The sequence below is a fragment of the Sinocyclocheilus grahami genome, unplaced genomic scaffold, assembly GCF_001515645.1.
Source record: "Sinocyclocheilus grahami isolate Dianchi unplaced genomic scaffold, SAMN03320097.WGS_v1.1 scaffold375.1, whole genome shotgun sequence".
Classification (NCBI taxonomy): domain Eukaryota; kingdom Metazoa; phylum Chordata; class Actinopteri; order Cypriniformes; family Cyprinidae; genus Sinocyclocheilus; species Sinocyclocheilus grahami.
The window spans coordinates 479928-496278 of record NW_015505554.1 but is presented as its reverse complement, the minus strand read 5'-3'; the positions used below and the strand labels follow the sequence as shown (position 1 = coordinate 496278).

Below are 16351 nucleotides of genomic sequence, written 5' to 3'. Positions count from 1 at the left end.
GAAACCCGCTTCTCTCAGTAGAGTTGGCAATCTTCAGGCCCTTTCAGTGGCCCCTTCATGTCTGGACTTTGCACCTGGGATGGTCAAATAATTTCTGCATCTGAGGCCGGGTTATGTGCCAAACGTGCCTACCCAGGTTCTAAGGCATTCTGTTCTCCTCCCTTCCGAGAGCCAGACCAGGAAAAGCTTACCTTGGTGTATCCAGTTCGAGCACTGGACACAGATGTACACAGAGCTGCCCTGTGAAGAAAGATCAACTGATCAACTTTTTGTTTGCTTTGGTCCACCTAAGAGAGGTCTCTCGGCAACCAAGCAGACACAAAGCAGGTGGATAGTTGAGGCTATCTCTCTGGCTTATGAGTCCTCTGACCTCCAGACACCTTTGGCGGTCAGGGCCTACTCAACCTGAAGTATGGCGGCCTCTAAGACCTTCTTATCTAGAACTTGTCTATAGTATACACAATGTTTGTGAGGCTGTGGGTTGGTCTATCCCACTCACCTTTGTCAGGTTTTATAACCTAGATGTTGGGACCCCTCTGGGCTCTAAAGTGCTTCTGTCTTTGAGATGTGCACATCGACTTCACACTAGACAGGCATTCGTCAGTATGGCGGAGTTGGTATTCTCATTCCCAGAACGTTTCCGACACAGCACGATTTCCTGAAGGGGAACGTCTCTAGGTTATGTATGTAACCATGGTTCCCCAAAGGGAACAAGATGCTTCGTCACCCTGCCATACTTCCTGCATCCTTGTGAGCGCTTGCTTGCTTATAAGCTTCTTGTGCTTGGGTATGCTTTTAAGCTTCTTGGTCGCTATGCTGACTCATAATATCAATGGCTGACCTTGTCTAGCCGACCAAATGTTATTTTCTTGATCAGGTTCAATTTCAATATTTATTTGAAGAGAAACCATAAAAATATTGTGACATGAAAATGAAATGAAAATGACATCACATGATGCTTAGTGATAAAACATTTATTTTTTAATTTGCAGGGGGCTGTTTGGTTAGTAACATGAAGTAACATGAGTAAAATGAAACATTTTCTTTTTTGAAAGAAATAAGACATTGACTAACAATTTGTATTCATTATTTTGAACTCAAGGCTCACTCAATTCAGAAAAAAGTGGACATGGCAAAAACTGTAATTTAAGGGACATGAAGTCAAACTGAAAAATTTGGTGTACAAAAGATTAGTGTGAGATTATAGCATGTATTCTCTTAGAAAACTGTTTAAAAAAGAATTAGCATCAATGGACATGAAATGTAAGCTAAATTATAGAATGGCCCGCTTATTATAATCAATTATATCTACAGTTTCAGAAATTAGGAAAAATAAATGAAGAGCAGTGGGTCCCCAGGTCTGCAGAGGAGAACCACTGACCTACTGAATAAGATATTTATTACTAGGTACTTATCAATACTGACATGTGGTGTGCCTCTCACCAGCTTGTTTCTTAGGGTGTACTCACTAGGCATTTTGAATAGATGGTTCGGTTGGGCTCGGGCGCGGTACGCATGCAGTGTGAGTGCTAACCGCGCCAGAGCACAGAACAGATACTATTTTGTGTGCGCTACGGTCATCATTATGACCGCTGCAAACATATTCTATTAGCCTACTACTACTACACTACACTTTTCAATTAATTGAATTTAATCAAGTATATTTAGGTTTATAATGGCTCTGGTTCTTCCCTTATTGATGAACAGGAAATGTAGTTTGCGAGTAAAGCTGCAAATTATTTCATTAACGTCAGCTGCCTCCGTAATAATTTTCTGATACATACAAGTGAAAATCAATGCACGGCATAAATGATAAATTAATTATTCTGCAGAATATTAGCGAAAGTGGTTTTCTCCGTTATCTCATAGTAAGTGTGCTCCGGCCCGGAATCTTTAGTGCAAGTGTGAATACAGGCTAGCGGGGGAGTGGGGAGGGGGGATAATCGCGCTCGGGCTCGGTTCAAGGCAACCGTGCCTAGTGTGAGTACACCCTTAGGATATGATTCAAATATATTGTAGGAACGCTGAGTGAGAGGTTTGTTGTGAAAAAAAGAGAGGCTAAATATTGATGCTAAAAATGACTGCAGGAGGTTGATCGGTGTAGTGCAATCCACTGTGATAAGCTATGCATATAAAACTCACCTCCAATTCCTGGGCGAAAGTTTCGAGCATACCCTTTCATTAAATCATCCAGATTAGGCAACCAGGATATTTCAATGTCTGTGCCAACATAGTCACCAATATCACTCAGCATGGCCCTATGGGGACAAAACAAACAAATGTTCTTCACTTTCTCTTTCACAATTTTATCAAAGATGCAGATGTGGATGTGTAACGTGTAATTGCAGTTTGATAGTCACAATATTGAAATATATTATGTGCACATATTTAGTTGAAAGTGGACTTGAATACAGGACAATTGGATGGATTGAAAAAGGTTTTAATTACAGGCGTTAGGGAAAACCGGATAAAACACAGAATCCGGGATTTTAGTAGCCCAAAAATGAATTTAACTAGCCCAAATAAAATATATTGTATTTTTTCTTCAAATAACAAGTCAAGAGAGTAGGGGTGCAATGGATCACAAATTTCACGGTTCGGATTATATTATATTATCATATCACATTTTGAGTCACAGATTGGATAATTTTTGATGAGCAAAAGAAATATGGTTCTTTATTATTTAAGTAACACTTATTATTTAAAGAACAATTTACTACTTCGATACCACAGCAAAAACTAGTAGCATATAGGGATGTAACGATTCACTTAACTCACGATGTGATATGATTCACAATACTGATTTCACAATACAATTTTCTTACCATTTATTTTTTAACAAAAGAAGATTTAAGACCGATTTAAAAAAAAAATGGTTCCCTTTTGTTATTTCTCAGACCAAAAGGCTGCACATTACTTTGTGAAACTGAAAATGTCAAACAATATACCAACTTGATTTTTAGTACGCTGCATGCTCCTTTTGCTAGACTGCTCAAGTACCCTTTTGGGTAGAATAGGGTAACTCACAAGAGTTTCATTTACCTCCCTCTGCAACTGTTGTTGGGTCTTGAAGAAGAGATGTATGCTCCCCTTTAAATGGTTACACTGGGGTCTCTAAATAGGGTCTGAGCTCCCCTGGGGTTTAGAACTCGGGTAATGAAAGTTACTTGGCAAACTGCATCATGTCCTGCTCTTGTTTGCCTCCCTTTCCTGAGTAATGCCGGGTTCATACTGCACGATATTCAAAGTCGTCGGATCGCTGCTCTTCTCACACTGCACTACTACACTGTAGTTATGAATGGGTTATTAATCACTGACTCTCCAAATCGTTCAAAGACGCAGATTCGTTCACTAACGAAACACTGTTGTATGATGCTTGGAGATGCACACCAGATGATACGGATTTCGTTGGAACTATTATTTCTGTTGCAAAATAGAACAAACATGACAATATTCTGTTCAAAATGTAGGCTACATTTAAAATGTAAAATGTTCATTAAAGGGGTCCTATTATGCTTTTTCACTTTTTACATTTTAGTCAGTGTGTAGTGTGTATGTTTGGGCAAGATCTAGAAAGTTACAAATCTCAAAGTCCACTCCAAAGGGAGATATTTCATTTTTTTAAAATCCCTTTTCAAGAACTACAACGAATGGCTCGTTTGGACTACAGCGTTGGTTTCCGGGCTTTGTGATATCACAAAGCGGCCCATTAGAATATCATTAAAAATAATTCCCGCCTACAGAAATTCGAATGGTTGGGGGGGGGGGGGGGGCGAGGTTGTGGTTAGAACGCTTGGTTGAGTGAGTGCATCAGACGAGACGATGACGAAGAAGTGCTGCTGCAGAGTTAGTGCATCAGAGAAAACGAAGAAGAAGAGCTGCTGTGCTGTAGCTTCAAATTTTCGGCATGTCTAGAATAATTCTTACAAGTACAACATGACATAGCTGGGCACTGCGGACAGACACCGAACGGCGCTGCCGGTGTGCCTACACTCATAGAAAATAATCTATTAGAATTTTTAAAATGTGGTGCTTCTCGTCCGGTGCGCGACAGCCTGAAATGCAGTTTTGTTCACCTCCGTGTCCAAACGTCTTTGTTTGGGCTTCCGAAAGTGGAAGATGTCAGGAAACAGTGTTAACTCTGTCCCTGAGCATTATAACCCCAATTTGCTATTGTGTGCTGCGCATTTTACAGAGGACAGCTTCCACAACATGAGGGAGTACAGTGCCTGCCGGATTCGCCAAAAAGCTTTTGTTGAAAAACGGAGCAAGGGGCGTGGCAGTACTGAAACACCGTCTAAGCTGTTCGCCAATCACAACGCACGGGGACAGCTAACCAATCAGAACACATTTAGTTTTTCGGAAGGCGGACCTTCATCAAAGCCGGAACTAATCGAGCCGTTTGTGCCAGAATGGGGAGAAAGGTATTTTAATAATGTAAATAATGTAAATAATGCGTTTTTCAAACCACCAAGCATGAGAGCATGTACACCCCCAAAACAAAATCAAGACTTTTTAAAAGAGCATAACAGGACCCCTTTAATATTACCTTGTTTGTTGAACTGTTGTAAAAATTTATCGTTTGGATTTTCAGGGAAATTTGCATTCTTGCTCGTATCTTAAACATGAAAACAATAACACGCACAGAGTGTGTCTGTATCGAAGAGAGTGTAAATCGATCTCAATGTACTCTGCGTGTCAATATTTGCTCTTCATGCTATTAAGTAAAGATCTACTTTAAAGATACATTGAACAGCAGCGCGATTTGCTAAAGCAGCATATTCAGCGGCCATCCTATCACATGCACGCTGCTTGTGTGGATGCAGTCAGTTTTGACCGCAAAAAATGAGGTAAGCTGATTGGTTATTATGTATTTGACCGTTTACGGCACCCCCATTTTCCTGTTTTTACATTAGAAGCGGCATTTTGCTTGTCAGAAATACGTTCGGTTTTAATGTTGCTTTAAGTTGGGGTATTAAATGAATGCCAAAACTCAGAAATTTGTTCGTGTACCCCTCACCGTCATCTCACGTATCCCCAGGGGTACTCGTACACCAATTTAAGAACTACTGGTGTAGGGCAATAGAAAATTTACTGTTTGTACAGTATAAAAACCGTTACGCCTATGGAATGTCCCCACAATTCACAAAAACAAACCTGTGTGTGTGTGTTCATTTACAGCAGCCATTAAACTGACTCTATGAACTGAACTGGGTGTGTCATAAAAGAGAATGCAAGCAAAATATATTAAGAGATGCTGTCTTAACCTGGGCTGTTTTTATACCTTTGAGATATGACATCTTTATTAAATAATCTGAAATGAGTTTGTGAGATTATGTTATTGTGCAAAACATTAAAAACAGTAAGTTGTAATTTGTTCAAATATCTTTAAAATAGCTATTCACAAGTTCACACTATATATAATTGGATTGAGCAAATAGTAAGCATATTTGGCGTGCTGTCCTGAGAGAGGGCTCCGAGCTCGGAATATAGCCCGAACCCAGAGAATTCCCCCAATCTATAGTATGGGATGATGATAGTTTAATAGTGAGGAGTTGGGATGGAGGAAGGATGCCGGAAATCTGTCGCGGGACAGAGGTAAGTTGGCTGTATATATATATATAGTTGTGTTTGGGAAATAGACGTACGAGTGCTGCCAGCATTGCTGCAGAGGTTAAAGGGGTGGGGGTCAGCCTGTCAGTGCTCAGACCATACGCCGCACACTGCATCAAATTGGTCTGCATGGCTGTCGTCCCAGAAGGAAGTCTCTTCTAGAGATGATGCACAAGAAAGCCCGCAAACAGTTTGCTGAAGACAAGCAGACTAATGACATGGATTACTGGAACCATGTCCTGTGGTCTGATGAGACCAAGATAAACTTATTTGGTTCAGATGGTGTCAAGCGTGTGTGGCGGCAACCAGGTGAGGAGTACAAAGACAAGTGTGTCTTGCCTACAGTCAAGCATGGTGGTGGGAGTGTCATGGTCTGGGGCTGCATGAGTGCTTGAGAGCACTGGGGAGCTACAGTTCATTGAGGGAACCATGAATGCCAACATGTACTGTGACATACTGAAGCAGAGCATGATCCCCTCCCTTCGGAGACTGGGCCGCAGGGCAGTATTCCAACATGATAATGACCACAAACACACCTCCAAGACGACAAGTGCCTTACTAAAGAAGCTGAGGGTAAAGGTGATGGATTGGCCAAGCATGGGCATCCTCAAACGGAAGGTGGAGGAGCGCAAGATCTCTAACATCCACCAGCTCCGTGATGTCGTTATGGAGGGGTGGAAGAGGACTCCAGTGGCAACCTGTGAAGCTCTGGTGAACTCCATGCCCAAGAGGGATAAGGCAGTGCTGGAAAATAATGGTGGGCGCACAAAATATTGACAATTTGGGCCCAATTTGGACATTTTCACTTAGGGGTGTACTCACTTTTGTGGCCAGCGGTTTAGACATTAATGGCTGTGTGTTGAGTTATTTTGAGGGCACAGCAAATTTACACTGTTATACAAGCTGTACACTCACTACTTTACATTGTAGCAAAGTGTCATTTCTTCAGTGTTGTCACATGAAAAGATATAATAAAATATTTACAAAAATGTGAGGGGTGTACTCACTTCTGTATATATATATACACACATGTATTGTGCTAGTTAAGCGGATTAACTGAAGAAGTTCCACCTGTGCCAAATTGGTTGATTATCTGATCGTACTCCTCCCAAACCTTGTTAATAAAACATAATTTCACGAGTTCGCACTTACATATAATTAGATTGAGCAAATAGTAAGCATTTTTCCTCATTTGTAAGTCGCTTTTAATAAAAGCATCTGCTAAATGTCTAAATGTAAATGTTAATATTTGCCATGCTGTCCTGAGGGAGGGCTCCGAGCTCGGATAGCTTGAACCCAGAGAACTCACTTCCAAGGCTCACTGCAATTGTGCTGCCGAACGTGCCCACTGTCCGATGCTGAATAAGCAATAAAACTTGAAATGACGGATGGAGGGTTCACACTGAAACCAAAGGGAGCTGCGGCTCACGGCATTGGAAGGGAGAGCCTCGACCACCGCCGAATGAGCAGCCCGATTCGAAGCATCGGATGGAGGGCTCACACTGCAATCGGAGGGAGCTGCCCCGATGCGAAAGGAGTGGCTCGAAAATTTTTCTGCTGGAAATCCCGATTGAGCGAGGATTACTTTTAAGTGTTTTTGGAACCAAAAACGTGTAACGGGGTGGGTAGAGTCATCGATGAATAGAGGGTCGAGAGGGGAATTATATTGAGAGCTCCTGAATTGGATGTAAGAGAAAATGGCATGATATGGTTGAACTGGAGACGGGAGGTTGAAAATGTAAATGAAGTGGCCTTTTCTTTCTTGGTCTGTCTTATTTAGTTTAATAAAGTAGGAGATAGTTTTGCTGTCAAACACATCAGAGATGGTTGGATGGAGTTTGCGGTTGAATCTGGAGGTTATTGTGAGTTCTGAGCATCTCAGAAAACTGAAAAAAAGCCAATATGAACATGGTGTCAAGGGTACGAGCGGTATGGAGTGAATGGTACCCTTTGCGGAATCTCTGGATGCATTTTGTAAGGATGTCCAAGGTTGTCTGGCATCCAGGCTTGATGTTTGGGAGCGCTGAATTCCTTTAATTATGAGAGAGGTTTGAGAATTATTTATTTCAGGGAGGGGGAGCCACAAAATCATTTGTGAAAAATTGGATGCCGCTTAAATAACCTTTAATAGACCCAGCTTGGAGCTGTAGGATTAAGGTAGGAAGGTAATTAAGATAGAAAACGAATGAAGTTATTGAGAGGAGAGAAAAATCAGGAAATGGCAGGTTATAGGAGAGGTGGGAATGCTTTGAAACATCTCCAACCTGATGGATAAGAATGGAGGGTTCTGGGTGAAACTGCTTAGGGGATGGAATTGAGTGAAGCGTTGAGGAGGGGTTTTAAGGGATAGGTTATGGGAATACGAGTTGCGAATAGTGAGGTACTGGGGTTAGCGATGGGTCTGACTCTGGAGAGCCCCACCTGCCACTGAATAAGTGGCACGACCCGAAACGACAGATGGAGGGTCCACACTGCGACCAACGGGAGCAGCAGCTCACTGCATTGGAATGGAGAGCCCCCCATCTGCCGCTGGGCGATGGGAATTCCGAGCTCAGAAAACTTTTTTTAACTGTATGGATAAGCGCAGCTGGGATGGCGTTGGGAGGGGGGACGATTAGAAAGTCACCGAGCAGGTGAATGAGGTGGGAAAATTGTTAAATTGTTCAACAAATCGAACAAACTGCTTCTGATTATATAAAAAATTCTTGGGGCTGCTTTGCATCCGAAAGTTAAGCATACAGCGAAAGTAGAAATTTACTGTGCCAGCGTACCCCGAATGAGTGCCATGAATCCAGATGGATAGGCATCAAAATAGGATTTCAAAATAAAAGTTCAAACTCTCACTCTGGGTTTACACGTTTTGATGTCCACATATTCAAGAAATTACAGTTGCTGTGACATTTCTGTCATAAGGAAATGGCCAAATATTAAAGATTTACTGGACATTTGAATTAAATGTTGTTTAGTCAATATCAAACAAGGATTAGATCACACAGTGACATGTAAAAAGCAATCATTAGACTGTTTGCGCTGTCTGTAGGTCTTTGATATAATCAAGCGTAATGTACATTACTTAAATTTTTTATAATACATTATGTATTTTAAGTTTTGTTTTGATCAGCAAAACCATACTGTTACTTGCTTTTGACACTTTATTTAAACCAATTATTATTGCCTCATTGCTGTTGCATATGTATTTTAGGTCATTTTAAAGCCTTGATTAAGTTTATTTTTATTACCATAAAAATACGATATAATTATCAGATTACTTGATTAATCAACCGAATAATTGACCAATAACTCAGTTACCAAAATAATCGTTAATGACTGCCCTAGATGAGAGTTCTACGTCCGCACCTGCCAGGATCTGTGCTCGCATGTTGTGAGCCACTGGGGTGGCTCCGGGGCCACAGTATTTGGTGGGATGGGCAGAAGTATTGCTGTGAAAAGAGAATATTGTGATTTTGAGTGCAGAAGAAAAGTATAAGGGAGAGGAGAGGGGGCCACGATTGTCGGCGGAGGCTTGAGGAGGGAGGCTAGGAGAAGTGTTAGAGGAAAATGGAGGAAATAATTAGATGTGAGGGCCTGTGTTGCAAGCGGAGGCAGCCTCACGCTTGCTTCAGCTGCTGTAGCTGTAGGCCACGGGAAGGGGAGTATGTGACCTCCGGAAGAAAATGCTGGAGAGCCTGTGTAGCCTACACCGCTAGCGGCGGCAGCCTCAAGCTAGCGTCCATGCATTTTCCTCTTAACCACGCAGAAAGAAGAAAGTATTAGGACAGCTAGCCAGTCAAGCAGCACATCAGCTTGTAAAGACTTGGAGAGAGGTGCCTAGCAGTACACATCGCATGTGAATTAAGTTTCTAGTTGCACTTGATCAATAATAATTGTTTATTTATGAAACACCTCAGTTGTTAGTTTGCTGCTAATTGATACTCATTTAGGTGCAGTTGATCTTATTTCGAAAATCGATCTTATTCTTATCTATCAATCTATTAAAGTGCAATGTGTAATTTAAAATACAGGTAAAATGCTCGTGAAAATTAATACAGAAAATTTGAGTAATTTCAGTGTGTATTCTACACAGTTTTGAATCATGGTTACATAATGGCATCATAATTCAATGATGTCACAACGTCATTTAATGGCTTCTAGCAACAAACGACATTGCCTTTAGCTACTTTACCTAAAAATTAGTTGGCAACACTGGTGGCCTGCGCCACTAGCTGAGGCAGCCTATTGTTAGTGTCTGCTACAGGAGCTGGAGGGCCGGCTGCGTACGGCGCTGAGGCCGGAAGAGCCGCGGCGAAAGGCTGAGCTGAAGCAGGAAGCGAGTGAGGCCGTGCTGCTGTGAGAGCTGGGGCGCGGCCTAGGCTCATTGAAGGTTTGCCGCTGCGACCCAACGCTCGAGGAGAGCCGGGTCTTGTGTGGGACGATGGTGCTGTTGAGAGAGGCGAGTTCGGGGCCCTGCAAGCTTTGCCCGATCTATTGGCTGCCTTGGGGGCTGGAGTGGATTTAAGAGTGAGGTTGGCTGATTTGCAGGGTGATGAATAGATCATACAGATCCGCTTTGTTCATTCTCCACGAGAACTGTGCATAGGAATTAATCAGTGTTTGCCTCAGGCTTAAATACTATCCACTTTCTGATCTGAGGAATTTTTTGGCACAGCCGAGTGATGGGAGGATGTTGGAAAACTGTCGTGGGACAATGGTAAGTTGGCTGTATATACACTGAAAAAAATTATAAACGCAACACTTTTGTTTTTACCCCCATTTTTCACGAGCTGAACTCAAAGATCTAAGACTTTTTCTATGTACACAAAAGGCCTATTTCTCTCAAATATTGTTCACAAATCTGTCTAAAGCCCTATTCGCATGGGATTAGTATTACCTGGTGACCTCCAGTCATTTGTAATAATTGCAGAGGTTGTCTGTGATCTTAATCCCATGCGAATCGAATTTGTACGATTACAACGAATTTGTAAAGTAAAAATTCCCCCGCAAAGGACCTACCATATTTCGCCGAACGCTGAGGTCCTGTGATAATATTAGTCCCGTGCGAATTGGCATCTCTGTGATTCGGCCAGCATTTGGCGGGTCGCATATAATTTTGAGGTTTTTGTTTGCTGTGCGCCTTTTTATCCATCTTCCGTGAAGAATGGAGCTGCGTTGGAGTGTTTGATAGTATTTTGGGTGCTGTCATCATATCGCTACACCATACAATTTGCAGAAAGTGAAAGCTCAAAAGGTTTTTAGATTAATGTGTTACAAATAAATCAAGCATAAAGCTTGAGATATTATTTTAACCTGGTGAAATGTAAATGACACAGTGCACCAAACTATATTAGTTTCTTTTTTTTAAAAATCCATCTGGACCATAGAACGGGACTCTCAAAGCCTTGACATCTGGGTATACGGGAGATAAGTCAGTAAATTCGAGTAAAATCACAGGCTTCGCTTATCCCGTGCGAATGCACCACACGAAATTCAGATGTGGGGGGGTAATTTAAAAATCACACAAGGTCCCCAAATAATACTAATCCCATGCGGATAGGGCTTAAATCTATGTTAATGAGCACAACCTGACTGCAGTTCGTCATCGTAACCGACCTGAGTGGGCAAATGCTCACATTCGATGGCGTCTGGCACTTTGGAGAGGTGCTCTCTTCACGGATGAATCCCGGTTTTCACTGTACAGGGCAGATGGCAGACAGCGTGTATGGCGTCATGTGGGTGAGCGGTTTGATGATGTCAACGTTGTGGATCGAGTGGCCCATGGTGGCGGTGGGGTTATGGTATGGGAAGGCGTATGTAATGGACAATGAACACAGGTGCATTTTATTGATGGCATTTTGAATGCACAGAGATACCGTAACGAGATCCTGAGGCCCATTGTTGTGCCATTCATCCACGACCATCACCCAATTAAATTAAGCTTATATATCAATTAAACAGTCTATTTTCAAAAGACAATCCCTTTTGCAAGGCAAAAGTCTGGTCCAGTTCCACTTACAAACTTCTCTCTGTCTGTATATGGGTGGCTGTCATATTATGCTCTCCTCAGAACAACAATAATAGAGAATGTTTATTTAAAAAAGTTAATTTCACTGAAATTGAAATGAAATTTTTACAAATGTATTCACACTTTCATATTAAGTACATTAAATTTTATCATAACCTTTCCACAATGTGAATAAAAACAACAGCATATTTTTGTATGTTGGGATGGTCCTAAAATAGGCATTATAGAATTTTCATAAAGTTTATGCATGTCTTATTTTTTTTATTTTTATCTTTTTATTTTGAGGTGAAATTTGACCTACAGTAGTGATGATTCTGTGAGATTCATCCCAAAAAAAGAACAACATAAAAGCTCATAAATGTACATACACAAGGGGGCAAAACCCTAATGTTGTGACGCACATCCACAAGAGACATGAACTGTGAACTGCACAACAAGCAAAGGGAGAGATGTGTATGTATATGGGTCAAAGACGAGACATCCCGTTTTAGTGTCCACATCAAATTAAATTTACCAAAGTGATTTAATACATAAAAGCATATTAAGTACAAGTAAAGTGTCTACTTCAATGTTTCCAGTAACTTTTGTGAAAATATGTGATTGAAATAATGTTCCATAGTCATTCAGCGTAACAGATATTTATGTAAAAATGAAACAACATACATATTCTGACCTGTACTTATTTTAATATATAAAAGAAAAAGTGATAATACTCATATATATATATAGTATATAGCTGGCAAATGGGTACAACCAAGTGGTTTGAAGGATAGAGGCAAAGATTGGTAAAGACTGAAAATTTAAATTTGGGTGGGGGCTGCAGTGTTATCCAGAAATAGAATCTGTTTTTTTATGTCATCTAATGATTCTTGCTGTGAACATGCCTGAAAATATTTTTTATTTATTTATTTTCATTCTGTATATGACATTTTAGTGAGTATCTTCTCACTAAAGAAGTAAGCCTTTTTCCAGTAACTTTTGTGAAAATATGTGATTGAAATAATGTTCCATAGTCATTCAGCGTAACAGATAAAAATGTAAAAATGAAACAACATACATATTCTGACCTGTACTTATTTTAATATATAAAAGAAAAAGTGATAATACTCATATATATATATATATAGTATATAGCTGGCAAATGGGTACAACCAAGTGGTTTGAAGGATAGAGGCAAAGATTGGTAAAGACTGAAAATTTAAATTTGGGTGGGGGCTGCAGTGTTATCCAGGAATAGAATCTGTTTTTTTATGTCATCTAATGATTCTTGCTGTGAACATGCCTGAAAATATTTTTTATTTATTTATTTTCATTCTGTATATGACATTTTAGTGAGTATCTTCTCACTAAAGAAGTAAGCCTTTTTTTTTTGCCAAGATTAAAAAAAATAAACAGGACACATTCTAATGTATGGGGAAAAAAATAAAGCTGTATTGAACTTTCACTGTTTTGATGCTTAAAAACCCCTTTTGACCAATATACAAATGAATACATGCATATTTTAAACTGTAATGCAGAGAGCTCCTCACATAAACGTACAGAAATATTAATGACAGCATATTATTTATATCTAACTACCCACCACCAGCGATACATAACCACAACGATGTATCTTATTTATAAAGCAAAAGACACGAACATGAAAATCTGTCCCATATCCAAGCAACAACGAGAATATGAGATATAAGCATATTGGGTACTGTAAGTGAATATTTATATGACGACACTCGCACTCTGACGGCCAGGCACTCTAGAAATGTACTCATCTACCGGATGACAGTATATGCATGATGTCCATGACAATGAACAGTTTTGATAAATTATCTTCTGATCTACACGTTTAAACAATAAATGTGTCATACTATAATTGCGGGTATGCTCCTTTCTGTTTAACGTTGAAGGCAGAAGCATAAGAATTCTAGGATTCACTGGAAATATCAGCACAGAAATACTCAGGCATACGTCCAAATTGTTTTTTTGAAACTTTGTCCATGCTTAGCATGAAAATCCAACTCTTTAACAGTGTAAACAACAAAAATGAAACAGCATTGTACCCCCCCTTTAAACCATTTCTGAAAAGAGAGGATTATGGATGTTCACAGATCAGCTCAAATTCTGCTCAGAAATCAGATGCATTTATTCAGTGCTTAAGCCTCTTTAAAGATCCTAAATGGGCAATATTTTGACAATCAATTAAACTACAGTGTACTTAGATATGCGTGTGTGTGTGTGCAGCTGTATTCTCCTCGTCCTCACACTGCTGTGTTAAGCACGCGCGCATTCTCACCTGCTCATTCTGTTCCCCCCGATGAGCACAAACCAGAAGATCCTCACGGCAAAACTCACTGCATCCATTTTGCGCAAAAACGGCAAAGTTGATTCGGGCTGAAAGGAGACAGACAGATTAAAATATCCTAGTTTTCACAGCCTCTTAGGGGAATCGCAGGAAAATGGAATGGAATGGAAATGATCCATATTTTAGCCAGTGCACACATATCTCGCTTCCTCTCAGAGACAGCTCTCCCTCTCTCTAAAGCCTGAACCATCGCGAGGTCCGTTTCTCGAACGAATCGTACTTATGAGCCGGTTCTTTTGAATGATTCTGTCGAATCGAGGGAAGCGTTCTTGAATCACTTCACCATCTGCGAGCTACTTACTGAATGCTGTGCAGTAGCCTACTGGCTAATCAATGACTTCTTAAATGACTTGCTGTTGTTCTTGTCAAATGTAGTGGGCTTTTGCATACAGGAATTTTACATTGTTAGCATATATTGCATTTTGCACAAATGAATAATTATGCAATATTTTATTTGGACCATGGCATTAAACTGAATTATCTATATAGAAAAACAGGACAATTTACCATGAAATCAAAATAGACATTTCTGATAATAACCTATTTTATAAAAAATAATAATAATATCTTCCCCTTGAAAGGACGTGTATTTCTGAAGACATGTGCACCGGTCCGAATCCAAAAATAAATTTAATTAATTAATTAATAAAAAAAAAAAAAAAAGTTTTGATTTATATGATCGCACTGGAACAGAGAAGTTTATTCCAAATACAACCAATCTACAACACGTCACACTGCAGGCTATATGAAATAATGAAAACCATAAGACACATTTCAATGTACCTGCAAAAGAATGCAACGCACTTGAAAGAACCGGTACAGCAAAACTAACCGTTCGAACAAACCGATTCATTTAAATGAATCAGATTCTCCAACACTACGATACTAGCTGCAAATCCCCTCCTCTACGTTCACATCAGATTAAATCCTCCGCTTGTAGAGGAGTTCTTATGTAACATCAACCCTGATTAACAGTCATCTTTAGCCCATGTCAATGAATACTTCAAAGCCAGTGTATTCATTTTTCACAAATCACAGCATAGTTTTAGGTTTAGCCTATCTCTACAGCCACAGCGCATTTTAAGCGTCCTGGTTCGCGATGCTGTTACACATGCATTTATGAAGAGGTAATGATTTGTAGAAGGCCTCAAACACATATTCTACCCACGTTAATATATTGTCATTTTTCAATAGTTTACCAGTGCACTTACTCTTAGATTAGGCTATTGTTTGATTTGTTTCTGTCCTGTTCAATGTGTAGACTATTGTGTGTTGTCTGTACAATTAGCCTACCTTGAACTTGGGGCTGAAATTATGTAATGTTGCATTCAGTGACAGTGATTGCATAAGCTATTGTTTTAGTAAATCATGACTGACCTAGCAGAATATATTCACTGCACAATGAGAAACCCTATGTTCAATGATAAATATTGTTTATGCTTCCCATCTGATTAAGAACTGTCCAAAATCAGTTAGCTGTATCAACAAAACAGGCCAAGTGTTTAAGCTGTTGTTCTGAGAGTTAGTAGTAACCAAGAGTGGAAAGAAAGGAGAGAGAGAGAGATAGAGAGAGAGAAAGAGAGAGAGAGAGAGAGAGAGAGAGAGAGAGAAGACAACAGAGATATGGGTCAGTGAATGAGATTGAATCCATGCATCATTCGATCATTCGTTTTTTGATTTAATATTGAAAGTAGAAAAATTAGAAAACGGCTCCTTTTTCGTTTTTCCCCAAAAAACAAAAAAACCGAGAGTTCATCTTAAATTTTTGTTTTTCGTTCATGGGTGGAAACATGAATAAACAGCTTGAATATTTGATTTCTACAGGTAAACTACACAATTAAACGCCCCTTTCTGCTGATTGGTCAGCCGAAGATCAAACCGTGCCATCATCAGTTCTTCTGCAGTATCACGCAGCAGAATAATAGTCCTCCACTGCTGCAGTTGTATGGATTCTTAACACATTTATTGCAACTACATTTAATCTTTTTTCATCAAACAAACAGGCTAATGAATAGCTCACACAACTCATACCTGGGCAGAGTCTAGACAGGGCTTTCTTCTGTGTAGATATAAATTCTATTCTTTGCATCAGCTGGCATGGCAGGGTATGATATGACAGCTGGCATAGCCGCCCCTGCTCACCCAGTAAGTCTGTTTGTTTAATTAATTAATTCGTTTCAAAATAAATATTTTAAACACTAAGACAAAAAGGAAGGAATAATAAATTGGCTTGGGTATATATAGGCCTATAATGTTCACGCAAGAACTGTCATTCTGACTGACAACCGGAGAACAACAGATATTAAATAGCCTACTGTTAGAGTTATATAATGTAGTCTTGTGTTTTATTAAAATTGATTATA

The 16351-nt window shown here is 39.9% G+C and overlaps 1 protein-coding gene across 1 annotated transcript in view; it reads right to left on the bottom strand.

The window, feature by feature from the left end:
- Positions 1-14165, bottom strand: part of LOC107549570 (gamma-aminobutyric acid type A receptor subunit delta) — a 36547-nt gene extending 22382 nt beyond the window's left edge. Inside the window, exons 1-2 of the mRNA XM_016230710.1 lie at positions 13920-14165; positions 2143-2258 (exon numbers count right to left, since the gene is read on the bottom strand). Of these exons, the coding sequence (XP_016086196.1) occupies positions 2143-2258; positions 13920-13987 (184 nt within the window). The 5' untranslated portion in view covers positions 13988-14165. The remainder of the gene's footprint in view (positions 1-2142; positions 2259-13919) is intronic.
- Between the last annotated feature and the right edge of the window lie 2186 nt (positions 14166-16351).